At 38.9% G+C, this 27,670-nt stretch overlaps 1 protein-coding gene across 1 annotated transcript in view; it reads right to left on the bottom strand.

Annotated features, from left to right (window-relative positions):
* The window catches only part of LOC115475119 (lymphocyte antigen 75-like), a gene marked incomplete at its 5' end in the record, with an annotated part of 231,824 nt that overhangs the window by 141,447 nt on the left and 62,707 nt on the right, over positions 1-27,670 (bottom strand). The window contains 8 exon segments of the mRNA XM_030210860.1: positions 1,773-1,930; positions 4,372-4,477; positions 5,575-5,717; positions 13,722-13,795; positions 16,561-16,622; positions 22,269-22,444; positions 22,941-22,976; positions 25,110-25,233. Coding sequence (XP_030066720.1) covers positions 1,773-1,930; positions 4,372-4,477; positions 5,575-5,717; positions 13,722-13,795; positions 16,561-16,622; positions 22,269-22,444; positions 22,941-22,976; positions 25,110-25,233 — 879 coding nt within the window.

Here is a 27,670-nt window from a genome sequence, read left to right as displayed (position 1 = left end):
CTCATTTAGTCATTGCATAGAGGGCAATTGTATTGATTTTATAGATGTTGGAATCCAATATGAGAGTGGGACTTTTATTACATCTCTTTTTAGGAGGTCAACAGACTGTAATTCTTTATTGCATTACTCTAGCCTCCATCTGAAAAACCTTAAAAAGATAATATACCAGAGGGACAATTCCTGTGGTTCCGCAGGCTTTGTTCCTCAGTACAGGATTTTAAACATCAAGTCAGTCTTATGGCTCAGCATTTTTTGCATAGAGGTTATCCACATGCATTGGTCAAACAAGCTTATAAACGTGCTCTTTATGCACAGTGACAATGGCTTTTTCAGCAAAAATCACATTCTTCCTCTAAAGATTTAGTGTGTGTTTTATCTTACTCACCTAATGTCTCTTCAGTTCGTAATATAATTTGGAAGTGTTGGTCAATTTGTAATAATATTCTTGTTTTCTAGAACCACAATTTGCTTATTGTAGGGGCAGAAACCTTGGGGATATTCTTATCCATTCCTCATTTTTCTCCCACACCGAGGACTTATGAGAATGATGGACATAGAAAATGTGGTCATTGTGTCTATTGTTGCTATGCATGGGAGACAGACAGGATTTTGATTCCAAGTTCTAAGAAAACATACTTTTTATGCCGCTCTGCAGACTGTGAAACTATGCGAGTTGTTCACTGTGTTAAATGTGCCAATTGTTTTATATAGGACAGACTTGTAGAAAAATAAAGAATGGCTGAACATTTAAAGTTGTTTGCGACACCAACGGGAGGCGCCTCTACTTGTGTCCCATTGGATTCGAGCAGGACATACTGTGACAGATTTTTCATTTGCAGTAGCAGCGATAATGTCCCTCTCGTGTAATGGGGATTACATTACATCACACCAAGGTCTTATAACCCATTACAACCAACAGTTCTAAGCGGACAACATGAAGAAAAAGAGCATACTCCTGACAATTACACAAAATAATCTCAGTCTAAATTAAAATAAACATTTATAAATTACAAACATTATCTAAACAGTAAAATTTTCAATAATTTTTAAAACTCAGAATAATGTTCTGTGTTCCTCAAAAAAGGAGGGAGTCCCAACTACAGGTAGTCTGATAAGATTACGAAGATTGATGATTGCGTAGAGCCTTTATAATTTGCAAATAGAAGGAAAATCTAAAAAATAAATGATTCCTATTGAAAAAAATAAAATGATTGATCAAGTAACCTGAAGAGTCCCCATGAAAAGTCTTAAAAATCAACACTAAGATCTTAAATTGTAATATGGCCTCCACTGGGAGTCAGTGTAGCTGTTGTATATAAGTAGAGATAGCATCATATTTGTTTACTGTTTACAGTTAGAGTTATGTGAATAATTAGTGTTAAGCTCTTTATATACCTTTTCTATAATTAGGACAAACAGATATGATGAAAAACATTCTCACAGTGGAACACTCTACACCTATGGATTCACTCATGTCAATTATGAAACTACCATAGCCTATAGCCTACGCTAAATTCTTTATCTACCTCCTCACTGCATTCTGATACAAGACCAACCCGAAGTCCAAAGCACAAGTTATTTAGGGTTCCTTTTATAAAAGCAGTGCTACCAATTAGCAGCGTCAAGAAGTCCATTCAATTCCCATAGGCTTCTTCACATTCAGTGCATGCTAATCGGTAGCGCCACTTTGCAAAAGGAGCCCTTAATATTTTATTGTAAACCCCCCCCCCCCAAAAAAAAAAACCCCACACACATTAACATGCAAAACTTACATCATGTGGCGTCTTCCTCAGCCTTCCATGCAATAATGGGTTAAAATTGCTGTATGAGAAGTTACTATCATCTACCCACTTATGTTCTCTTGTCAGTGAAAACTGCATACCAAGCCACATTTTCAAGGACATCTTAGGAAGTAATGATGTTATAAAATCTAACAAACAGAATATATTGTTAACACATTATGACATCAGCTAGACAATACATTGATGACATGAAAAACAAATTATCAATTTTAATCTTCACTTATAAATATATAGACAGAAGAGATTTTTTTTTCAGTTTTTCCCTCTGATTTTTCAACAGACCACCTTCAATCCTCCTGTCCCAGACAGAAATGCTTTTGAGTCTGTAAAGTTAGCAGACCAAGTGCTGGAGGAGTACATATTCTGTTCAATTCTTCATCTCTTGCGGAGGCCTAGACTGACCAAAGCAGTCTTCCCCTCCCTCCCTCTACCATGCCTCTGTGGTTCTCCTAGCCAAGACCAGCCCCCACTTTCCCCAATGAAGACAGCATATGCACTTGTTTAGTTGCAATGCAGTGTGCAGTGCTACAGCCTGGGATACAGGGTAAGCATGAAAACAGTTTGTTTAATTACATACTAGTTGCGTGATCAAAATTATGGAGCATAATACTACAGTGTGAGTTAATTTGTTGCCATTTGTACACTGAGAAAATATATATAAAACCAATCAACTTATTATTTGATTAGCTCCTGTTAAAAGTTAAACACCTTTTATTCCTGTGCGCTAGTTCTCAAGAATAAAATGTGTCATTACAGATACCAGATTAGGAAATGCAATCTGAAAGTTACTTCCACCCTATTTGAAGGGTGTTTTCCATCATTCCTATATTTTCATGCAGACAATCACTCAAACTATGGAATGGTCCCCGAGACAAAAGCATGTCGTCATTTCAACCCCTAGCCTCTTTTCACCAGAGGCTCATCTTTAACAGCATGGTTAGGACCTACAGCTCCTAGCACTACTGAAAAGTAGCAGTGGACAAATGCTACTTCTAGTTAGCATCAATATAGCAGTATCTATATAATTCTCTCCTCTCTGCATACTTCCCCCCCCCCCCCCCACTCCGCTGCCAGGGTCCAATCAATCTGAGCAATAGAGCAGAATCTTACACCCATGCTTAATGATTGCTTAGTACATAGTGCTAACACGGAATTATGGGAAAAATCCTGTGAAAATTCCTCTTAGAAGCATCTGGAAGGGAAACCATCATGTCTTAGAAACATTAGAGGCAATTTTAGGTTGTTCACACACGTAATAAAAAGCCATTTAGATATGCAGAATTGTAACAAACGTTTAGGCACTCCTGGTCAAATTGTACATGACCAGGAGTGCCTCATGTTTGGTGTACAACTGTAAATTAGCATTAAGCTTTTTGAAAGGCACTGCATACATAGACACACACACTCAGAAGGCACCCACAGATTTGAAGGGGATTGATTGTGGATCTACAATGCATATATACTTTTAAAAAATCCAACTCCCCTGCACTTACACTTGCTCCAAATGTGGCGTAACTATCTACTAACTGTGCATTTGGACCTGTGGTTTAGAGAAGCAACTGAGGGGGAATCACTTACACCTCTGCTTTTTAAACCTACTTTGACTCCCCTTACAAATGCAGTTTTGCAATATCTGCTGTTTACGTGTGTAAATGCTGCTACAGGACTAGATTCTATATATGATGCCTAAAGGTTTGGTGTAGAAACAAAATATGCCTAGGGGTACTCTATAAAATACATCTAAATTTAGGTATACTTTACAGAATAAATTAGGTGTATTTTATAGAATAAGCCTAAATTTCCATGCAGTTTATAGAATATGCCAAGCACCCATCTGTGCAACTAAGTTTACTCACAGGAAGTTACTTTGGCATAAATGCAGACGCCTAAATTACATGCAGATCGGGTGTATTCTATAACCACGTGCATAGATTTTTAGAAATGCCCATGACCCGCCCATTCCACACCCATAGCCACACTCCCTTTTCAACGATGTGACGTAGAATTTACTTGCATTACGTTATAGAATATGCTTACACAGTTCTGCGTGTAAATTCTAATTAATGCCAATTTGCATCAATAATTGCTTAAGTGGAAATTACTGGCGTGATTGGCTTGATAACTAATTAAGTTGCGCGCACAAATTCAGAATATGACTTTAGTCGCACTATCCTGGGGATAATGTCCAAAGCCCAAATGATGCCACAAAATTTTTTTTTTTTAAATGGCACAAACAGCTGGAACAGCCAAACAGCAGTGAAAAACAATACATGCATTGTATGTATTTTACAAAAGACTCCATGTTTAGCAAGCCTTTTGTAAAATATAGCCCAATTTTAACATCCCAAACCGAGATGTACCTTTTCCTACCTAGATGTCCTGCACAAAATGGGCTCATTATTTAAAGGGATAGTGCAGTCTTTTGTTAACCTAAGTTGAAAACCAATGCTACATCTTTTCAATGCAGATACTGGGTACTCTACTTGCAACCCCTTTTATCCAATGGCTATAAAGTAATTACTCAAAAACTCTGCGGCAAACCCTTACTAATGAAAAAGTTTAACTTTACCTTGTTCAATTTGGCTTGAGATGGCTGGAAGAGTCCCTCCAAATGTTTCACAAAATTCATTTGCTTTATCAAATTTTAAATATCTTGGTTTTATTTTTATAAAACACTGAAAAACAAAGTTCAAATCCATCAGTTATAATAAAAAAGGACTGCAAGGCTCTCAACAGGTCTCACGTGTGTGTGTCTAGACAGTTCTACCATTCTCATGACATCCCAGACAAAACTGCTCTAACCTAGTCTTTAAAGGTATTTTTAAAAAAAACTACTTGTATGCATATTGCAAAAAAAAAAAAACAAAAAACAATACTATAAAAACACAAAGGATAAAAGCAAAAGCTGAAAGGTAATAAAACAAATGCCACGTTAAAAACAAATAGGAGAAAATATTTTTTCACTCAATTGTAGTTAAATTCTGGAACTTGTTGATGGAGCAAGTGGCAAAATGAGTTATTGCAACTATGTTTAAAAAAAAAAAGGTTGGACAAATTTTGGGAGGAAAACATCCATAACCCGTTAAGATACACCTTAGGAAAGCCACTGCTTATCCCTTAGGTTAAGTAGAATGGAATTTGGGAGCCTGCCAGGTACTTCTGACCTGGACTGGCCAATGTGAAACATTGTTGGAAACAGTATATTGTGACCTGGACTGGCCACTGTGAAACACAGTCAGAAACAGGATATCAGGCTAGATTAATCCTTTGTTTAATCCAGTAGGGCAACTCTTATGTTCTATCTGCAAGTTTGTCCACCCTTCTCATTTAAATTAAGATCTTCAGAGAAAGGAGCACCTGCACTTATCATACTGGTATGGCTTATATTTTTATTGCTTCCCTGCTCACCTGTATATAAATATCATTAAACAAAAAAGTAAAGCTCTTGTTTAAAGCCAGGTTTTTCAGATCATATTCCATTCAATGTTTTAAAAGCTGATAGACTTTTACTATATTTACCATTTCAAAAATCGTTTGTTCTACTCAGTAATGAAGTGTTTAAAATTATCTGCTGGGAGACTGAGAAATATTGAGAAGGTTGGGGTTGCACAGTTCCTTATACAGTGTCACTAGTCAGTACTTTCTCAGACTCCCTCTGCTGGTAGGAGTGCATATATACCCACTTATCAGGAATGGTCTGGAGCAGACAATAAGGAAAAATCTATTATCTTTTCAATAACTATTGCAAGATAATCCATGCTTCTTGCAATACCTTGTCTCCAAATGGAAGCCAATCTTTGGGGCACCCTCCTGTAGATGGCTTTGGTTCTCCAATATATTTCTCCACTAAGGACATGTTATGTTTCTCACAAATGAATGGCAGCTTCAGATTGCAGTTTATTGGGCTAAAGAAACCTGCAGTAAACATGAAAGTGCATGTTAATACAGTAAAATCTGAGTCATCCTTTCCTGGACACCACCAGTGATTAATGTGCCTTTGCACATTTCTGGGTTGGAGTAATGGGGTAATGTGGGCAGCCTGGGTGGGAAATAGAGATATAAGCATGGTGTGGAAGAGTTGAAATAGCTGCATTTCTAATGGCAATGTGCGATTGTGTTATTTGATATAATTTGTTTGTAACCTGCTCTGTAGTTCTAAAAAGAGTGCAAAAATTCAAAGTTTAAGGAATAAATGAACAAACACTATCAGCATGCAGATACACAACAGGCAGAGTCCTGGGGGAGGGGGGTGAATATCCTGGAAGCACACCTAACCAGTTTGCTTTCCAGTATATCTGTAATGAGAGTGCTTGGCATAAATTTGCAGATATTGATTACATTACATATCTATCTTAGATTTCGCTATGACTTTTCAGTTCTATGTGGATAACAATTAAAAGAGACTGGGAAGATCCAGGAATGAGTCAAAATCCAGTTTACAATCAGGAACCAAAATCCAATTTACAGTACCATAATTTAAAGAACATTAATATTTCTTTATATCCTGTGTAAGTACACAAATGAATCAGATGCAACATCATTAAAGGACTTCTAAAATAAATGTGTTTTGATCTTACGTCTAAGGTCTTTATAATTGATGTGGATATTTCTCATGCACATTTTGTTGTGAATATTCTGAAAATAGATATACCTGCAGGACTGGCTAGGAAAACAATGCTCCTGAGGTACAGTTTAGATCAGGGATACTCAATTTTGGTCCTTGAGGTCCAAAGGTAGGCAAAGTTTTAGGATATCCACAATGAATAGGCATGAGAGAGATTTGGATACCAAGGAGGATATCTTGAAAACCTGGTCTGCCTGTAGACCTTGAAAACTGGAACTGAATAACCCGGCAAGAACACTTGTGGCTGGTTGACCAAGGGTATGATTTCTAAGATCCATGCTGTGATGATCTTTATAACCAATTTAGCATTATATTTGAGAAATTGTACTTTAACTTCCAGTTGCAATTCCCATACAGCATTTAAATGCCTTTGATTATACATTGTACATAATCCCAGTAGCAGGTAACATGGTACACAAGGATTGTTAAGTTACTGTACACGTCTTTCAAAAACATTGCTGACAATGTTACTGTCCACACATGGAAGAAAGCAGTAACTAGTAATGGTTTAATTTCTCTTTTCACCTCAATATTCTGGCCCTCATGGTATTTAGAACAGACCAAAATGTGGGAAAAGGAAGCACTGAGCACGCTTGCTCGACACTACTTAACCCTTTGAGGAGTGCAGTATTTAATTGCGCACGATCTTTTTAAAGACCACTTAGCATCTGTCTACTGAGCTGCAAAAGTTCTATTTTTTGCAGAAAACTTTAATACAAGACTCCTGAGGCAGGCACTTCTGTGCCAAAACATGGTGCCGTGTCAAGTCTTACATATTGCAGCAATACAATTACTTTGTTTATCCCATTGTATGTTCAGCCTACTTCCTTTTCCCACTTTTTGGTCTATTCTGATTACCCCATGGGTTTTCTTCGTTTAGTTACCTTTCGGTTCCTCATGGTATTTAGAACATAATCTTAAGGCAGGCATCATTTTCCAACCTATATTTCAAGGACCATGCACAGGAAGCAACAGTTCCTTCTTCCCTGCATAGGCAGATTGAAACCCATGCAAGGCAGAGCTCAAGCAATATACATGCTGTCCAACATTTCAATTATTTTTTTTTTAACTTGCTGTGAGAAAGATTTGTACCAGGTTGCACTAGAAATAGCAACTCTGGTCCAAAAAAACAGCCAAAAGGAAATACTTCTACTGCCTAAATAGATGCTGTTACCCACTGTCCTCTGCTAAATTGCTTACCTCTTACCACTAGAGGGGGCTCATTACATATTTCTCCTTCTGAAAAAGTATTCAACTTGGAGTGCACACACAAATGCATTTCAATAATAATTAATTTACTTAGCTACTATAACAGAGTACCTAAGAGTTCCACCAGTTCAAATCCATAGAAGTTAGCCATTGTGAAGAATGGCTCTCAATCAGTAATCAAACTCACAGCTCCCTACATTCCTTCGCAGGAACTCCGTTCACTAGGCAAATCTCTCCTAATTGCACCCTTCTCCTCCATCGCTAACTCCAGACTCTGATCCTTTTATTTCGCCACACCTTATGCCTGGAATGGGCTTCCTGAGCCGTTATGACTAGCTGCATCCCTGGCCGCCTTCAAATCCGGGCTAAAGGTCTACCTGTTTGATGCTGCTTTTGACTCCTAACTTGTCACCTGCTCGTAACCTTTATCTTGTCTTCCTCTCTTCAATAGTCCCTTTCCCTATGTGTCCTTCTGTCTGTCCTACCCTTATCCCTTATTGGTCCTGTCTGTCTGTCCTGATTTAAATTGTAAGCTCTTTTGAGCAGGGACTGTCTTTTCTTCATGTTCAATTGTGAAGCGCTGCGTACGACTGGTAGCACTATAGAAATGATTTACAGTAGTATAGTAGTAGTAGTAGTACTGTCTAAAAGGCAGTAGCCACACCAGTCAAAAGGAGTATCTCCTTCAACAAACTTATTTTAGCTCAGGTGGTTATTTTACTGTAGATTGGAAAACTCATTCTCACAACGGCATCCAGGATGGGGCACCATTTTTCGACGCTTAGTTGGACATCAAAGTGGCCACCACTTTCTCTTCCTCTGTGGCTGGTTTCGGCTCTGAACCAAGCACGCAAAATTGCGCTGAGAGCCATTTTATTAGCCTACTCTGAAAGACAAGAGCATTTATTCGGGCCTGGGGTTTGTCTGTAAGAATTTTTATCTGCAGTCCTAACTGCACAAAATGAGAGGAGACATAAAAAAAAGAAAGGTTCTTTTTATCCCCTTTTTAGATCTATGCATACCCAAAGTCATGGATGTGAAAATGAGATCTTTAGTTCCAAACAGAATGTCTTGGTTTATAAAAGCTTAATCTCCCACAACACGTTTGCTGGCTATGATTGGGTTCTTCCACTTGATCTTGATTTGTCCTTGCCAATTTCAGGGCAAAAAGACTTGAACCAGTCCGGAGGAAGGTAACAAAAATGGTATGAGTTTTGTGCCAAATGACATATGAGAACAGACTAGAAGAGCAGAATATGTATAACCTAGAGGAGAGGAGGGACAGGGGAGATATGATACAGATGTTTAAATACTTGAAAGATATTAATATAGAAACAAATATTTTCCAGAGAAGAGAGAACGGTAAAACTAGAAAACATGAATTGAGGTTGCCGGGTGGTAGACTTAGGAGTAATGTCAGAGAGGGTGGATGATGCCCGGAATGCCCTCCTGAGAGAGATGGTGGAGAAAAAAACCCAGTAATGGAATAAGAGGTGTGGAATAAACATAAACGATCTCTAATTAGAAAATGAATGGTATAAAAAACAAAAAGCTTAAATGGATGCATGTACTTGCTTGTCGACTGGCGCTTAGATGGTGACTCCTGCTGTGAAGCACTAAGGTTGGTGCTGGGTAAGTTTGTATGGTCTGGGTCCCATATACAGCAATCCAGTTTAGGATGGGCTGGAGAGGACTTTGATGGAATCTGGAATGCGAGGACAGTGTCGGGCATACTTTTACAGTCTGTGTCCCACAAATGACAAGACGGATTTAGATAGGCTGGAGTGGGCTTTGATGGCAACTTCAGTAGTTGGAACCTAAGGACAGGGTCAGGCAGACTTCTACGATCTATGTCCCAGAAATGCCAAAAAGAGACTGACAAAACAGTGGGTTTTTAAGCCTGTAAAACTGTATTATTTCTTGACGTGCATTTCTCCAGTTTGGCCAGCAAGTGGTGCATGCTTATGTTTAAAGCTGTTACAGAGAACACAGATAAGAGGTAACCTGCAGTGATGTGGCCAGCTACTTTTAAAACTTGTTGTTCTGGGATCTGATTAGCCCAGGAGCTCAAAATTCAGCTAGGATGTATTGACTTTTTCTCCAGTCTTAGCCAGGGAGAAAAGAGAAAGATCTCTTTGTTGAGGCCCTGTGAACAGTTATATATTTTTATATTTTGTATGCGATTTGTTTTCCGCTTAGACTTTGAAAGATATAGCGGGTTATAAAGTCTTAATATTATTATATTTGATAACCTGTGAGCAGCTATATGTCCTGATCTCCCCAGGTACTATTTAGATAGTAAACAAATGTTTAGATTGTGTTATAATTGATCCATATTTCAGTTACTTGTTACTGTCCATTTTTCTAATTTTTCATGACAAACATTTTTGGTTTATTGCCTCTGCTTGTCTGGACTGACTAAGAATCTCGGTGATTTGTGTGTTGAGTCTATGAGTGCTTTCTAGTAACTGTGGGACCACTGGGAGTAACCTAGAAATCACTGGGGGTAATCTGAGAGCAGGAGACTTGCTCAGAGGCAGTTGGGACCCAGTCGGCGAAAGGAGGGTGCTAGTGTACAGCACAAGTGGCAGAGGGCAGGCGGACCTAAGCTGAGATAGACCCTCTCCGAGGTCGCGGGGAGGTGGGTGGCTAGGCATTTCATGACAGAGACAATGATCAACTATTTTATATCACATTCATTGTTGGTTTAATGATGACTTGATAATGAATAGGACTGTTGGACAGACTGAATGGACTGTCACTTACTATGCTACTACACTCTTGTACATTTTCACAATTTGCTATCTAAATAATTCAACATGCATTAAAGTTGGAGTTTGTTTCAATGATCTATGTAACATACTGTGCACTTTCAACTTGAACAAATATTTTTATGTCAAAAAGCAGATGTAGTAAGAATGTGCTGAAAATGTGTGTTAAACAAAGAAATGGTATGTAGAGCATATTGAATTTAAAACAATATCTGTGCATTAACCCACTCATTCTATATAATGGGCCTTTGGCATTCAAATGGCAGTTAGGCACCAAAGTTCACGTACGCACTATTTTATAACTCGGATGCCTAAATGTTCTAGCCCTGTTGAGAAATACAGCCCATAACAACTTTTTAAATCGAGCATTTTATCAAATACTGTCAGTTAGGTGCCCTCATTTACATCTTCCATAGAACAAGCGTAAGTGGTAGCACCTAAATTTAGAAGCCTAATTGCTGACTTGCGCTAGTATTCTATTAACACATTGGCACACAAATTTGCTGTCACAGAATATTAACTTAATCCCTAGATTTTGGGCGCTTAACTTAGCACCCTTTATAGAATTGGTCCCTAAATGTGCACTATAAATGGAAGTAAAGTTAACTTCTGTGTTAAGAGGTACGCTAAAAGTATCTAAGGCCAACATTCAAAGTCTATAAGGCCACTTCTTTGGATAACAGCAGCTGTTAATTCAGATACTTAGGTGCCACTATCCATGGATATTCAGTAGCATTGTAACATAGTAGATGACAGCAGATAAAGACCTTTTTGGTCCATCCAGTCTGTTCAACAGGATACACTGATGTGATACTATATATACATACTTTATCTTGATTTGTCATTGGCATATTCAGGGCACAGACCATAGAAGTCTGCCCAGCACTGGCCTTGTCCTCCAACTACTGAAGCCGTCATCTAAACCTCACTCCAGCCTATCAAACTGTCCAGCCACGATCAGGGCACAGAATATAGAAGTCTGCTTTGCACTGGCTTTGCTTCCCAATCACTGGAGTTGCCATCCATGCACCACTAAGTTTGCTTGGCTCCATTCTCTTTCCATACAGGATTCCTTTGTGCTTATCCCATGCATTTTTTAATTCCATTATCGTTATCTTCAACACCTCCCATGGGAGGGCACTCCAGGTATCTACCACTCTCTCTGTGAAAAAAAGTACTTCCTGATGTTATTCCTGGGTCAGCCCCCCTGCAAACTAAATGTATATCCTCTAGTTCTACCACGTTCCCATCTCTGAAGGTCTGTATCATATCACCCCTGTATAGTGCTGGGGCAGAGTGTGAACAGAGCTGAAAGTTGCCTAGAGAGCAGCAATATTTAGTCCACTCTCTGGATAACTTTAGGACAACTTGCTCTCCTGATGCTATCTTGAGTGCAGGTCAATTATTTGGATAATGCTAGCACTGAGCGTACTACACAAATATTCAGTGCTGGCTTCAATCTAGACATCAGCATTGACTAGAGACTAATTTAAATACTGCACCTGGCATTAAAAAAAAAAACAAAATAGCAAATTATGGCATTAAATATCGGGCCACTCACTTTTAAAGAAAAGTGATGTCAGTACATGGAGAAAAGTGTTAGGACAGGTGTTTCTCCTATTCACTCATGTTTTCTTGACATTCCCACTCAAATTTAAAAAAAGAAAATCTTGGAAGAAGTACTTGGTCAATGCTGTGCAACGTGAGCCAGGTGTTGGACACTGTTTTTGGAGAGAGGAGGAGGATTTAAGTGGCTTATGCGATTACTTTATGATGGTTGTTCTGTGCTTTGTGACATATGTATTCCATCCTATTTCTCTTGTTTAATATTCAGAGTGAATTGCTCAAGTGCAAGTTCTTGTTGGTGTGACCCTTCTTAGTCTTCATACTGTTTATTTAACCCTTTTGTGCCTATATTTGCATGCCCATAAATTGTTTAACTTATTTCAGTTGCCCTATGACGAGCACCAACATGAAGGGGTTATTCTTTTGAAAGGTATGAGAATGGAAAGTTGGGCGAGTAAGGAGCAGTTGGGCATGGCAGGAAGAACGTTGTGTATCATACAAAAGGGAAAAGATGAGGAAGGAAAGATGAGAGAAGGGTGGGTCATGGAGAGGGTGGGTGACCATCCGAAGGAGCAAGCCCAGGAAAAAGTTGGACCGGCGTGGTGGGAAGACAAGGCAGGAGAAGGGGGCCAGGGCAGTGACTTAAAAGCAAAAGGAGAGGTCAAGCAAAGAAGGACTCATGACAGTTGACCTAGGCAGTTAATAAGGAGCAGATAGGATCAACCAGAAGGCAGAAGAAATGCTTCTCAGACATAAGTTCCTTTGCTGTAGACAATACGATACTGATAAAACTGTATTTGAGGAAAGTACCACCAGCTAAACAGAAAGACTATACCCTCAGTGCAGATGACCAAGGTGTCAGAGAATCTACACAGACCTCAGTAGCCTTACTGTATGCAACAGGCCCCCTGCGACAGGTGCAGCACCACTTTAGAGACACCCACCAGGAGGTGAATGGTCAAGATTGTCAATGCCTAAACTTGTGCCCTGTCCATTGGTTTCCCTTGTTGGTACCTTGACAGTGGGTGGTGCAGAAGCATTTGGGGGCATGTCACACAGAGTACATTCGTGGCTTGCAACAGTCCTGACTGCAGTAAACATACATAAGTTTGTGTACAATGGAGGTATTGCATCCAGTTCTCATTTTTATTTTATTTTTGTTACATTTGTACCCCACGCTTTCCAACTCATGGCAGGCTCAATGCGGCTTACATGGGGCAATGGAGGGATAAGTGACTTGCCCAGAGTCACAAGGAGCTGCCTGTGCCTGAAGTGGGAATCAAACTCAGTTCCTCAGTTTCCCAGGACCAAAGTCCACCACCCTAACCACTAGGCCACTCCTCCCTATGTATATTCATTTTATGTATCCTGAAAACCTGACTGGCTAGGTGTGTCTCAAGGACTGGGTTGAGAACTACCATTCTAGAGTAGCTGTATGCACCAAAGCGGCTGCAATGACTAAATAGATTGAGAAACTAGACCTACTTGTTTGTATAAAACCTCCTACATGGGAGACCATAAGTTTCAAGCGCTCAGAGTTTATCCTTTACTGAATGGGGGTTCAAAGCCTGAATGTCAGATCAGTAGGGCTGAGCATACATATACATGTATAAACGTGGCCTCAAAAAACTGGTATCAGGAGAAATTTACTTAAGAAATCTCATTTCAAAAATAACCTTCTTTCACCCTTCAAACCTACCCTCCTAGAATGTATTAAAAAAAAAAATAAAGAAAAGAAAAAGAAATTACCAGAGTAGGTGTTGCTTAAAGAAATATGCCTGCAATCCCCGGAATATGGTCCATAAAAACGCTCAAGTTGGAATCTGCAGTAGAAAAATAAATACCATAACTATCCACTGAAAAAGCCTTAACTTTTTTGTTTATTAAAAATCTTTGGTTGTACCCGTAATTATTTACCTTCCCTACTGACCCAATAGCAGTTTAAAAAAAAATGAACTTATAGTAATATTGCACTACAAGCAAGCTTGTGTTATAAAATACATGTATGCTATTTGGTTTTTAAATTTTTTTCTTGCAAAACATACTGTTGCCTTGGGGCTTTATAAACAGGGTCAGCTTGAGGGACTGTGGCACTCTGAACCAACTTTGCTGTTACACCCCCAACCCCTTTGGCTCCCTTCCAGCCAGCTCCCCCCACCCCTGAATGCATCAGCTCCTTACAACAGCCTTTAAATAAGGAAAAGTTTGTTGCTCTGCTTTCACCATTGTGCTCTCTTCCCCACAATGCTGCCAGCACCACTGTATGTTTAAACCTGTTAAAACGCTGGCAGTAGTGCAAAGAGGAGAGCACAGCAGTGATTAAAGAGCAGCACGCTCTTACTACTATGAAGGGCCAGTCTGTAAGTGCTGAATTGTGTTTTATAATGTACTGTTTCTGTTCACAGACCAAGGTGGATCTTTTCTAGAGTTTTTATGTAAGGCTTATTACTGGCTATTAATCCCTCTCTCTCATCATCAGTCCCTATTTTTCTTACAGAAATTCTTCTCAATGGAGGTGACAAAATCCTTCTGGTAAGCTCTCTCTCTCTCTCTAATTTAGATAAATTGGCCCTAACAGCTGAAATGTATATGATAATTTTCTTAGAGATTACTAGGGGCAATTAATATAGGAAAATTGTTAAAAAAAAAAAAAGCAAGCGTAAAGATTAATTTCTATTGATAGAGTGGACATGTTGGGAGTGAGCTCCCTGGTGTACTGGATTTATGAACACAGTAAAAGTATATGACAGCAGAAAAAGACCAGTGTGGTCCATCTAGACTGCCCAATAAGCCAGACAGAGCCACACCTGCTACTCCTGGCCTGGAATCCCAGGTCATCAATTTTTTTTTGCTGTCCAGACTGGTAGGGTGTGAGGACAACACAAAGACAAAACACACAGCCATAGAAATGATGGAGGAGGTTGTATTGGTGGGAGACATGCCCAGGAAATCCCAGTCACTGAGCAATAGTGACAACTAAAAGGTGAATTTAAGCCCCATGATTATTGGGTTCCAGAAGGAACTCTAGTGCAGTAGTTCTCAAACTTGTCCTTGCGGACCACCGGCCAAATGTGGTTTTCAGGATATCTTTAATGAATTGTATATCACTTTGATTTGCATTAAGGGCGGTTTTATCAAAAACCAACAAACATAATGAATATGATAAGATAAAAGTAATAGGCATGAAAATCTATTATATGCAAATCTCTATTATATATATTGATTAAGGATATCCTGAAAACCCAATTGTCTGGTGATCTCCCAGGACAGGTTTTGAGAACAATGCTCTAGTGCACAACTCTGGGCCAAATATATTATCACTGGGACAACTGATTAAGTGAGTTGAAAGAGGATGTAAGATAGGGGAAAAAATTCCTAGGTAGTTGTGAATGAAGGGATTATGACAGACTTCCAAATCAGCTGGAAGTTCAAAGGAGAAGAAAACTAAGCGGGACCTCTTAAAGATTTAATAGATCTTTCGAGATGGGAAAGGTTCCGCGGGATTGGAGACGAGCGGGTGTGCTCCCTCTTCACAAAAGTGGAGACAGGGAAGAAGTGGGAAACTACAGACCGGTAAGTCTCACGTTGGTGGTAGGAAAAATAATGGAGTCACTGCTGAAAGAAAGGATAGTTAACTTTCTAGAAACCAACGGGTTACAGAACCCGAGGCAACATGGCTTTACCAAAGGAAAACTCTGCCAAACGAATCTTATTGACTTCTTTGACTGGGTGACCAAAGAACTGGATGAAGGATGTGCGCTAGATGTAATCTACTTGGATTTCAGCAAAGCCATTGATACGGTCCCCCCACAGAAGACAAGTGAATAAACTGAAAGGGTTGAACTTAGGACCAAAAGTGGTGAACTGGATAGGAAACTGGTTGACCGACAGGTGGCAGAGGGTGGTTGTAAATGGAATCCGCTCGGAGGAAAGGAAGGTGAGCAGTGGAGTTCCTCAGAGGTCGGTGCTGGGGCCAATTCTGTTTAATATATTTGGAAGAGAGACAGCTGAGGGGAGATACGACTGAGGTCTACAAAATCCTGAGTAGTGTATAATAGAAGTGAATCGATTTTTTGCTCTTTCAAAAAGTACAAATACTAGGGACACTCAATGAAGTTACATAGAAATACTTCTAAAACAAATTGGAGGAAATATTTTTTCACTCAACAAATAGTTAAGCTCTGGAAATCTTTGCCGAGGATGTAATAACAGTGTTTAGCATATCTGGGTTTAAAAAGAGGGTTGGTCAAGTTCTTGGAGGAAAACATGAGAACATGACATGAGGAAGCCACTGCTTGCCTTGGGATTGGTGGAATGGAATGTTGTTACTATTTGGGTTTTAGTTAGGTACTTGTGACCTGGATTGACCAATGTTGGAAACAGGATACTGGGCTAGATGACCAATGGTCTGACCATTGGGCTATTCTCATGTTCTTATCATCCAAATGCCACTACAAAAATCCTTCACAGTAATATCAATTACCGATCACACAAAGGAATCTGCAATGCAAAAAAAAAAAAAAAAAAAAGGACACTTTAACAACTCAAATTTTGCTTCTGAAATTTGTGCATATTTAATCATACATACGGGAAAGAATATCTTCTATTGTCATCATAAGATTTAATCCACCACTTCTGTCCTGCAGCAATCTGGGGGGAAAAAAAAGTCATCACAGCTAAATTTTATCATCAAAGTGCAAAGACTCTTCTCATATTTTTTTTTTTAAAGCAAGACAACCCACAAATTACAGAAAACACAGTAATAGCCCATGAAGTGTTGGCTTCCTGGCATTATAAAGCTATGGGAATGCAAGACTACTGTTGTTTCTTTGATAGAGTATCAAAATTGTCAAATTTTAAGTGTGTTGTCCTTTCTGTGAAGACTTTTTAAATGTCTGTTGCTACCTCACAAAAGTTCAAGATTTCCTACATTTGACAACTAAACAACACATGAAAGCTTTTACAAGGCTGTATTGTGCATTTTCAACATCCTGCCATCTAACATACAATTCAGAATACAATAAGCCAGGAGTAAGTTTCACTGATATACACAACATATTCTATGTGCTCAATGAGAAAGAGCAATTACAGAAAGACTCAAAAATAATTAAGAGGTAACCAGAAAGACTTGGCTGTGCAAGTCTTCACATCCTTTGTCACAGCATACCCAGCTTGGCTCCAATTTCAAAAATTAACTTATATAGGGACCACAAGATAAACAGAACTCAGCTTTGTCCATTCAGAGTAGTTGAACTGATAAAAATTTCCTGGATGAATTGAGCTGTTTCAGTTTTAAGACGAGAATCTGAAGCAAGTTCTTGCAATGCCAAAGAGTTGCCCGAAAAACTCCGGAAATAAATCATTGACAAGCACACACTGCAAGAGGCGTATAAGAAAGTTTCAATGCATATGACTATCCAGTGGTACTGGCAGGTCCATCACTGAACAGTGGAAAAAATGACTGGCCACATCTGGTGGGCATGTACCAAAGTACAATGATACTGGACTGATCTACTGCAGACAGTATAACAAGTTACTGGGGTGAGATATCTGCCTAAAGCTGAGCACTGTTTGTTGCACTTCAAACCCTTTCGGTATGAAGTCTGATCTACACAAAATGGCATCCAATCTATTCACAGCAGCTAAAATAGTGCTAGCGATAGTCTGGAAACAACCATTTACACCTCCTATGACAGTGGTTCTTCATAAACTGGGCAATGTTTATTTGATATAAAAATTGAATGCACTGCAGAATAGACAGGTAATAACTTTTCACAAAGTGTGGGATACCTATCAGAACTGGAGAAGTCAGAATACCAATACTGTAGGAATATATGCGCACCGCCATCGTAGACTCCCATGGGAGCTCAAAACCGCACATGGCTTTTGTACTACACCACAAATTAGAGTGGTTTCGGAGAAGGGATGAGACTGGGGTTTACTTGTCCTATAGGTGTAACCATGCTATGTTGGAATGGTTTTAAGTAGATCACTGTTTTTTCTATTTACAAGTAGTACAATTAAAAGAAAAAAAAACTAAGAAGAAAAAAAGAAAAGAAAAAAGTTTGAGGCAGTGTCCTGATGATTCTAATCAGGCTTTCCCTGTGCAGGATAAAACATTTGTCCTAAATGGCCTATGGCTTCCATAAAGTACTAAGTTAAGGGGTGTGTAGGGGTGCAAAGAGTAACATAATGAACACATTAATGCAGAGTATGTTGTGAAGATCAGTAATTTTTTTTCTCTCACTGTATTTTTCTTTTTATTTCTTTTGAGAATACACTTTTTCCATGACATCATTAAACATTATTAATACCCCTAAGATATTTATGTTTTATACACTCAAAATTCATTATGAACAGTAACCCAGTTACAGGTAAATTTAATGATCTTTATGTATCCAAAGTAATAATCCCACTTTAAGTATAGTAGGTTAATTCAGAATGTTGGGACCGTTTCACTATTGCTAGTAAAGGACCTTTTTTTGAATATAAATCCGAAGACTGCTCCATGAGCATTTTATGGGTCTCCACTGGGTTGGAACAAATTAGTTTATAGACAGATAAATCCACACATTTTACACGGAATGCAGACTTTATAGTGAATATGGTTTTCCCATTTTTGAGAGAAGCCAGTGACCATCACATCAGTATAAACATTTGCCTCTTGGATATAAGATAATGCAAGTACATAGAAATATTACCCCACATTTTCCCACCTATTTGCAGGCTCAATGTGGCTTCCAAAATGAACTTCTGTTTTTACATCCTGCAGCACTTTATTTAGCTAATCTTTACAAAGGTGATCAATTTAAACAGCTATCAAACGCATTATGTAAATTTGTATTGAACGTCATGATATTGGCATAAGTCAAATAAATATATTTTTTAATTACATACCAGTTTCATACACATCTATTAATCCCTTTTCCTAAAGCATTTAATTTTAAATGTTTCTGGGATGGTTTGATTGGTTCATGGTTTTATCCACAGTTTAAATACAGGTAGGGTGCATGCGTATCAGTGCCAGAGATTTTGCAGGCTCACAATAAGGCAACTGCTTTCTTGGATTTATTCTTTTTATAAAAAAAGATCAAGGGCCCTGTTTACTAAGCTGCGCTATAAGCATGCTAGAGTTCTTAACGCACGCTAAAAATTAGCACATGCTAATGCTAGAAACACCCATAGGAATATATGGATGTCTCTAGCATTCAGTTAGTGCACCTTAGGGGGCCCCAAGAGATGTTCTATTAATTTGGCTACTATAAAAACAGAATTATTTGTAAGCAAAAGTTTACACAGTAACAGTCATCGGTACCCCAGTGGAAAACCAGTCTTTGTGAATTATTAATGATGGAGCGGAATGCTCAAAAATGTAATCCGGCTAGATGGGAGAAAATTCCAGAAGGTACGGTCACCTATATGGACCTCTGATGCTAAGAGCATAATTCTTTATTAAATAACTGAGCCACTGACTAGGTTACACTGTTGCTGTATGGGGGGGAATTAGGGTAGGTGGGGTTAAGGCCATAGGCGCCCGGTATAAGAGGCTTGGAGAGGCTTAAGCCTGCCCCCTGCTGCAGCAGAATGGATCAGCTGTGGAGTCCAGCTGCTCTGAGGGGATTAAATTGTTGATTTACCTCCATCCTCACAGCAGGAGCTGCAGTGAAAGCCCTCTAGCAGTTGTAGAAATTGGTTTATGGTTTGTTTGTTTACCTTACTGCTGGGAAAGCAGAGGGGTTGGCTGGAGGTGTCCTGGGTTGCCAGGGAGATATTTAACGAGGATGACTTCCTGACCTGCACTGAGGACAGATAGCAGCAGAACGGATACTTGGCCAGCATGATCAGAAAAAGTCACCAGACAACAAAGGTAGAAAAGATCATTTTATTTTCATTATAGTGTTTGGAATATGTCCACTTTGAGAATCAGGTGCTCAACATTAAAAGTTTATATTTATTTACTTATTTATGGCATTTTATCCCATATTAAACATGAATTAGGGTGTTTTGTGGCTCTACATGAGAATTGTGATGATATGATCCCTTGTTTCATATTGTTGACAGTCTGCATTTTCCGTATGGGTGGTATATTGGTGTATTAGGTCTGCCCAGTGTAATATTTATGGTACAGTAAGGTTCTGAGTGTGTTTTTGGACAAAGTTGTGCATAGTGTTTTGCAGCTGAGTGATTGTGATTAGAATATGCTTTGAGCAACCACTTTATTCTTTAACATATGATACATATCTAATATCTAAAGTTAATAAAAGGTATAAATTGTGACTTTTATTTTTATTTATTTTTTCTGCGTGTTATCAGACAATTATGGATTTAAGCTCCCAGGGCTTTGTTATTCCTGGTAAACTTATAAATGCAAAATGTAATATTTGAAATATATTTATTGATTTATTTGTTGCATTTGTACCCCACATTTTCCCACCTATTTGCAGGCTCAATGTGGCTTCCAAAATGAACTTCTGTTTTTATTTGATCTGTAATTTAATGCTTTGGAACTAATATAAATTACCTTTAAAGTAACTGCTGTGATGGAAAATTCTGTTTGCTGCTTGTACATTAAAAATATATATATTTATACTTAATTTTATGTTAAGAATGATTTTATTGTGTATGATCTTTTGGAAACTGCCTAGAATCGTGCGATAGAGCGGTCTATACATTTATAAAATAAATATAAAATAAATATTTATGTAACTCTTGCCTTTGTTAAAATAAATATGGGAAATTTTTTAAAATTCTGTTTTAGATGAATACTGAAACTGTCAAAAGGCAATGGAGGACTAAAGGAACAACATTTAAAAAATTGCCCACTTTTAAATTTGTTCAGCGAAGTGCAAAAACAAAACAGAGGATTGATAAGATTCCAGTGGCAACAGCCACACATGCTAATAACTACATTTTAGCTCCTAGCTCTGGGACAGCTGTTCCATCCCAGTGCCATTAACCTGCTTGGATGCCTGAACACAACCTGCTTACAGCCGGACTAATCAAGCCTCTGGATCTGTGGAGAGGGTCTGCGTGCAAGTAACCCCTTCTCCAGAGTAGCCCCCACACTCTGGAATGCACTCCCTGAAAGGCTTTGCTTAACACAAGACTATCTCTACTTCAGGAAGCAGGTGAAAGCTTGGCTCTTCAACCAGGCCTTTAACAGAAGTAAATGACACCAGCTGCAAATACTATAGCAGGACATTTTTATCCACTCCTACCCTAGCTAAGATAACATTCAAGCACCTTTAAGAACTCATTTGCAACTTTCTTTAAACTAGTTCCTTATTTTTGTACTCTTCCAACTCTATCAATAAGTTCCATATTTGCTCACATCCTATGCTATCTATTAAAATGTTTTATTGTGTAGTATGCTCAGTGCATTTTTTCTAGCGAAAAAGGTGTCGGTACTCAAATGCCAGACCACACTTCACGGGTAGGGTGATCACTGATAGATCCACCCCACAATAGCCAGGCTCCCTGCAACCAGTCACAGAATCTATGACAAGGCAGAATTGGTGTGTAGAGCCTGAGCTCGTTCATTAAAACTTGGGGATCATGGGTCAATTTTAGCAGACAATGGAAAAGGTGCCGGTACTCAGTACCCCCAAGTACCCCCTCAAAAAAAGCCCTGAGTATGCTACACTGTAATGTAGCATACTATGCCATACATTGTATTGTTGTTTGAATATTTTTACCGCTGTAATTGTCGATTGCTTATGTTTGACATTCTTGCTGTACACCGCCTTGAGTGAATTCCCTCAAAAAGGCGGTAAATAAATCCAAAAATACATAAATCCATGAACAAACTGACAAAAAGATCTTGCAACAGAAAACGTTCTCACACAGGGGTATGCATTCTTTTACTTGAATGTGTGTACAAATCAATTGTGCAAATAAAAAACAAAAAAAAAAAGTTTGCTTTAGACAAGCATGAACCACACCCTTACTCTTACAATATGTCCTTAGGTTCATGGTTTCCTTGAGTGATATTACATATTTCAGGTAACTTCTACTGGTGTATTTTCTGGTAAATATTAAAAGGTCATTTTGAGAACATCTACAATAAGGGGACGGGCAATATTCAAAGCTTTTTCTGTAGGTAAATATTAACCTGTATAGAAAGCTGCTTTGAAAACTGCACTCCCCCCCTCCCCCCCCCCCCAGTACAGGGAAAAGTATGCACAACCCCACATAAAAAAAGGAGGCTGGGGAAAGATGTATTTGGATTTCTAGTTCATGCTTTGCAACTGTTGTAAATATTCTTAACAGTGAACTGAAATAAAATGATTTTATTACATTGTGTAATTTGGCTATAATGGCCTGTAATGCTGTGTAAGATTCCACCGATGCTAGTTCGCTGCCACCACTGGCACAGTAGACAGCCGCTTCTTCGTAAGTCATATTTTTACTAGACACAAACCAAAATTCTTCTCCCTCAATTATAACTGAAGATCCATGAATACCAACTCCATCTAAGGGCAGAAAAAGAGGAATTTATTTACAACTTGAAGTAAAAATTTTACACTAAGGGCCCTGTTTACTAAGGTGCGCTAGTGCTTTTAGCGTACGCTAACAATAGACACCCATATATTCCTATGGGCGTCTTTAGTGTTATCGAGCACTAAAAACACTAACATGCCTATAGTGTGGCTTAGTAAACAGGGCCCTAATCATAACAGATTATTTCAAATTGGACTACGACTTTTATCAAAATGTTGTCCATTAAAAATAAAGAACCAGTCGTGTATTTTAGGTTTTAGTGTCTGGCGATGCCTACGACTTTCATCAAAATGTTGTCCATTAAAAATAAAGAACTTGTCGTGTATTTTAGGGTTTTTAGTGTCTGGCGATGCCTATGAATTTTCAGAAGTAGATTTTCACAGCTTTTCAGGTATGCAATAGCACTTAAAAATGCACCTAGGTTATTTCAAGTGTAATGAGACCATCTACAACACAAGAAACACTTACCAGGTAAATACCAATCTGGGCTCTTCGGTGTGGTTCCTATTTATGAATAGAAGAAACACAATACTAGATTTAAAAGTACCTTTTCAAGTGGAGGCAAGATAAAGGATCTTAAATGCAACAATGCCACTCTAGGCGACCCGCCTGCTCTGCCTAATTAAGCTGGCCTTGAACACAGAGGGCCTCTATTACAAAGGCATGCTACCGATTCTTGGTGTGGCAAATGAGAGGAAGCCCATTCAATTCCTAAGGCCTTCCTCTCATTTGCCACGCGGGAATCGCTACCGTGGGTTTGTAAAAGAAGCTCACAATAAATAACCTAATCTTCCCTTCTTGTGGACCTGGAGGGCACATCACCTTGCTAAGGAAACTCTTCCTCCTTGTTAAATTATATGTTTTTTTTTCATCCAAAACTTGTCCTGTACAGACTATCTTGTATTATTGTACATACTTGGTACACAGATGCACTGAGCAGTAGAAAGATTTACCCCTGTTTACTGAGCCACGCTAGCGTTGCGGCTTAGTAAACAGAGGAGTTACAGTTTACTTTTCAATAGAACAGGCTATCTTGTGATAGAAATTTGAGTAGTGGGGCTGGCCAGAGTAGTTGTAAAAATATAACTATTTGAGAAGACTGTTATTCACTTAAAAAAAAATTAATGTGTATTTCACCATCTAAATTTTTGTGCAGCCCCTTTTATTTGAATGTTACCGTTTTGCGATTGGTGACCTGTTTTTTTTTTTTTTTTGGTACTTTAAGGGCCCATAATTACAGGGTTTTAATCACCCCCCCCCCCCCCACCCTGCTGAGGACCGTCACTACACTGGCCAAAATAGGCCCCTTCTCCCTCTTTATTTTAAATAAATAAAAGACAGGAAAAATCCTATGGTAGTTGCAAATGAAGGATCACATTGCTAGAACTAGCTCAACTGGAACTAGAGCTGGGAAATATAAAGAAACAGGAGGAAACTCCTCAGTCAAAACATACAAAAGAAACATATCAAAAATAAAAATTAATTAAAAAAAAAATGGCTAACACATTATGATGTTACATTCCCCACCTACACACACAAAAAAAGAGCCTTCTCCCCCTCTGCTAGACAGCCCAGCATCTAAGCTCATCCACAGTCATTCCTACCCTGCTAGTGCTGTACTTTGTCATTCTATGATATCTGAAATACAGAACCAGCAAAGGAAAAAGCAATACAGCAGTGGTTCCCAGACCCGTCCTGGAGGGAGACCCCAGCCAGTGCAATACAGAATCACTGTCCTTTGGACCTCAATGATGGGGTATGCTGGGGATCCAGAGAGTTTTTTTAAAAATGTAAAAAAAAAAAAAATAAGGGGCCCTTTTACTAAGCCGAGTAGCATCTAAGCTTGCCCAATGAGCACCAAAATGGAGTTACTGCCTGACTACCGTGTGGCTCTTGCGGCAATTTTTTTTGGCGTGCATCTGAAAATTTTTTTTTTAAACTTTTTGGGCGCTCGTAACGGATACATGCCAAGTGGCATTTGATAAGTGTAGGTCATTACTGCCCAGATTCTTTACCGCTAGGTCAATGGCTGGTCTCAGACCCAAAGGGATGCACAGTAATTTTGGTTTTGCGCACGTCCATTTTCGGCAAAAAAAAGGGGGCCTCTTTTACAGGCGCTCTAAAAAATGGATCAGCGCGCGCCCAAAACCCGCGTCTACACTACCGCAAGCCATTTTTCAGCGCACCTTTATAAAAGGACCCCTGAGTTTGGTGTATGTAGTTGTTGATGTGGGGAGGTCTGTAAATGTAATATGACTGAATATTATCCATTTTTCATTTATTTATTTATTTATTGCATTTGTATCCCACATTATCCCACCTCTTTGCAGGCTCAATGTGGCTTACAATTCATCATGGATAATGGAAGTAGAACAGAACATACATTTGGTTTTACAGAGGGTTTTGGGTTACATGGTAGTGAAATACATTTTTTTATAAATTTATTATAAATCAAAACAGTCATTGACAACCTCTCTCTGGGGGTAAACTGCCACCTCTTGGAGTCTGCTCAGAGCACGTGACTAAACCATTAGCACTATGTGCAAAGGGTGACCCAAGCTGATAGTAACAGAGGAACACGCAAGGCATTAGTAAGATTATACGACAATCCAAATTAAAAAAAATACTATGAATTACCTGATGGAATCTGACAGACCCATTCTAGTGCTGCATCACAATGGAAAGGTTTTAAATAGAACTCTGCTTCTCTATCATCATGGAATGAAAGCATCCAATATTTTCTCCACATTGGTCGATTGGTCTAGTAGAAGGAAAAATAAAAACAACCAGGAACCCATCAAAGCACAGCATTTGTCCGGAAACTGAAACCAAATATTTCTTAGACTGCTGTCCATATTAATATTGTTTTTGAAAAAAAAAAACTGTAAAAGTTCTAAAATTTGTTTCAAGAGAGTCATTTTCAAAACTGTCTGCACTGGGACAAAGACTATGCTTCCTTCTTATCTATAGGATTTTAGTTTCCAAATTTCAAAGCAAAAAAAAAAATGGAAGCAGAAGGAAGGGATGAAGCTGCAGAATGAGAACATGGGTATGGAGGGAACTGGTGCTGGTTGTTTTGTTGTATTTGAGAGATTTATGTTAAGCCCACCAATCTTCCTGTTGTGGGGTGGCACCTCACCCCTCAGCCATCCCTTCTTTTCTCATTCTCCTCCCTTCTGTCTCATTCTCTCTTGCAGCGTTACACTTTCCTCTTTCAAAACTATGGCAAAAAAAATAAAAAAAAATTAAAAAATTGGTGAACTGCATTTTGCCCTGCACTAGGTTTTTTTTTTTTTTTTGCGGTGGTTGGGGCCATTTTACCCATGTGCCAGGGCCTTTTTTTACCACAGTGGGTAAAAAGACCCCAGGCATACATGGCCATGTGGTAAGAGAACTCTTACCGAATGGCCATGTGAGAGGGTGCTCTTACTGCCACCCACTGAGGCGATGCCCAATTACCGCCACGCAAACCATTTCTGGCCAGTGTTGGGCCAGCAGTAGTCCTGGAAGAGCAAGCGGTAAGCCCGCGTTGGGCTTACTGCTGCTCTGTGAAATGGCCCCAGTGTGTTTTAAGCCTGTAAAATGTATTGGATATTTTCCTGTATTAATTATATCCTGAAGTGTATTTCTCCTGTTTGGCCAGCAGGCGGTATTTCTTTGCTGTAAAGCTGTTACAGAGAAAGGATTGTTCTCTTCTTTAGTTTTAGCATACAAACAGGAAGCAAGAAGCAATATATTTTTGAAATTTTCTTGTTCTGGGTTCCGATTGGCCCAGGAGCTCATTTTCATTTGGAGAATACTGGCTTTTGCTCCAGTCTTAGCCTGGAAGAAAAGACAGCAGGATCTCTTTGCTGAGGCTCAGTAAACAAACAGTTATATGTCCTGATCTTCCCACGTACTTTTTAGAAACTAAACAAATGTTTAGTTAGTGTTATAATTAGTTAACTGATATTGTGTGCTGATTGCACATATTTTGTTCATTGTTCAATTTTTCAGACAACAAACATTTCTTTTAGTTTATTGCCTTTGCCTGTCTGGAATGATAAAGAATCCTGGTGGTTTGTGTGTTGGGTCTGTGAGTGCTTTCTGGGAACTGTGGGACCACTGGGAATATGGCTTCAGTAACCTAGAAATCACTGGGGATAGTTTGAAAGCGGGTGACTCGCCCAGAGATGGTTGGGACCCAGTCGGTGGGAGGCGGGCACTAGTGTAGAGAACAAGTGGCAGGTGCAGGCGAACCTGAGCTGTGCTGGGGATAGACCTTCTAAGTGACCCCAGGCAGGTGGCCAACCGTTTCGTGATGGGGGAAGAGGTTACCTATTAAAATAGTGTAAACATTGGGGTACTTGACACCTAAAAGGTTGTGAAACACTGATTAACAGAATGGAATAGCTCTCTTATGAAGGCTTGACAGGTTACGATGCTTTAGCTTGACTGGAGAGGATATATGAGTGGTGAGAAATAATGAATAGATAACTGCTATTCTTTTTGCTGATACCAGAACTAGAACTCTATGAAAATTACTAGTGGCATATCTAAAACACATTCAATGCTTAATTAAACTGCGTAATTTGCTGCTGGTATACAAGGTGAAGGCTAATAATACAGATGAGTTTAAAAGAAAAAAAGTCTGGACAAGTTTCTTAGCTGCTAGGTCCATTAGATATCTCCACTTCCTGCTTCTCAGATCCGACTGATATTTATAAGTGGCTTGGACTGGCCCTTCTCAAACAAGATGACCCAGCTTGGCAAATCTTGGGGCCCTATTTAATAACGTGTGCTAAACGCTAGAGTCGCCCATATGTTTCTATGGGTGACTTAGCGTTTAGCGCAGCTTAGTAAACAGGGCCCTTGGTTTGCTATGGATAAATTATTAATAAGAATAATTATACTAATAATGATGAAATTTATATACCGTTTTAACTGCAAAGTTCAACATGGTTTATACATACAGGTAGACAAAAATAAAACACAGGAAGAGTTTGCTTAGTACAGCAATTACAAGAACTGGCTAAAAAGAGATTAAAAATAAAAGCTAACAAATGTTTCATGAATAACCAAGAGGTTTTTTTTTTTTTTTACTACAGATTAGCGCAAGTTATCTACAGTGTGGCCCAGAGAAATAAAATGGGTCCTGAGGCAGGTAACATGCACTAACGTTTAGTAAAAAAAACATCCCAAATTTTCAGTTCTTTGTC

Source organism: Microcaecilia unicolor, chromosome 7 (assembly GCF_901765095.1).
Source record: "Microcaecilia unicolor chromosome 7, aMicUni1.1, whole genome shotgun sequence".
NCBI lineage: Eukaryota > Metazoa > Chordata > Amphibia > Gymnophiona > Siphonopidae > Microcaecilia > Microcaecilia unicolor.
Note: the sequence above shows the minus strand (reverse complement) of the source record. Positions and strands in the feature narration are given on the sequence as shown.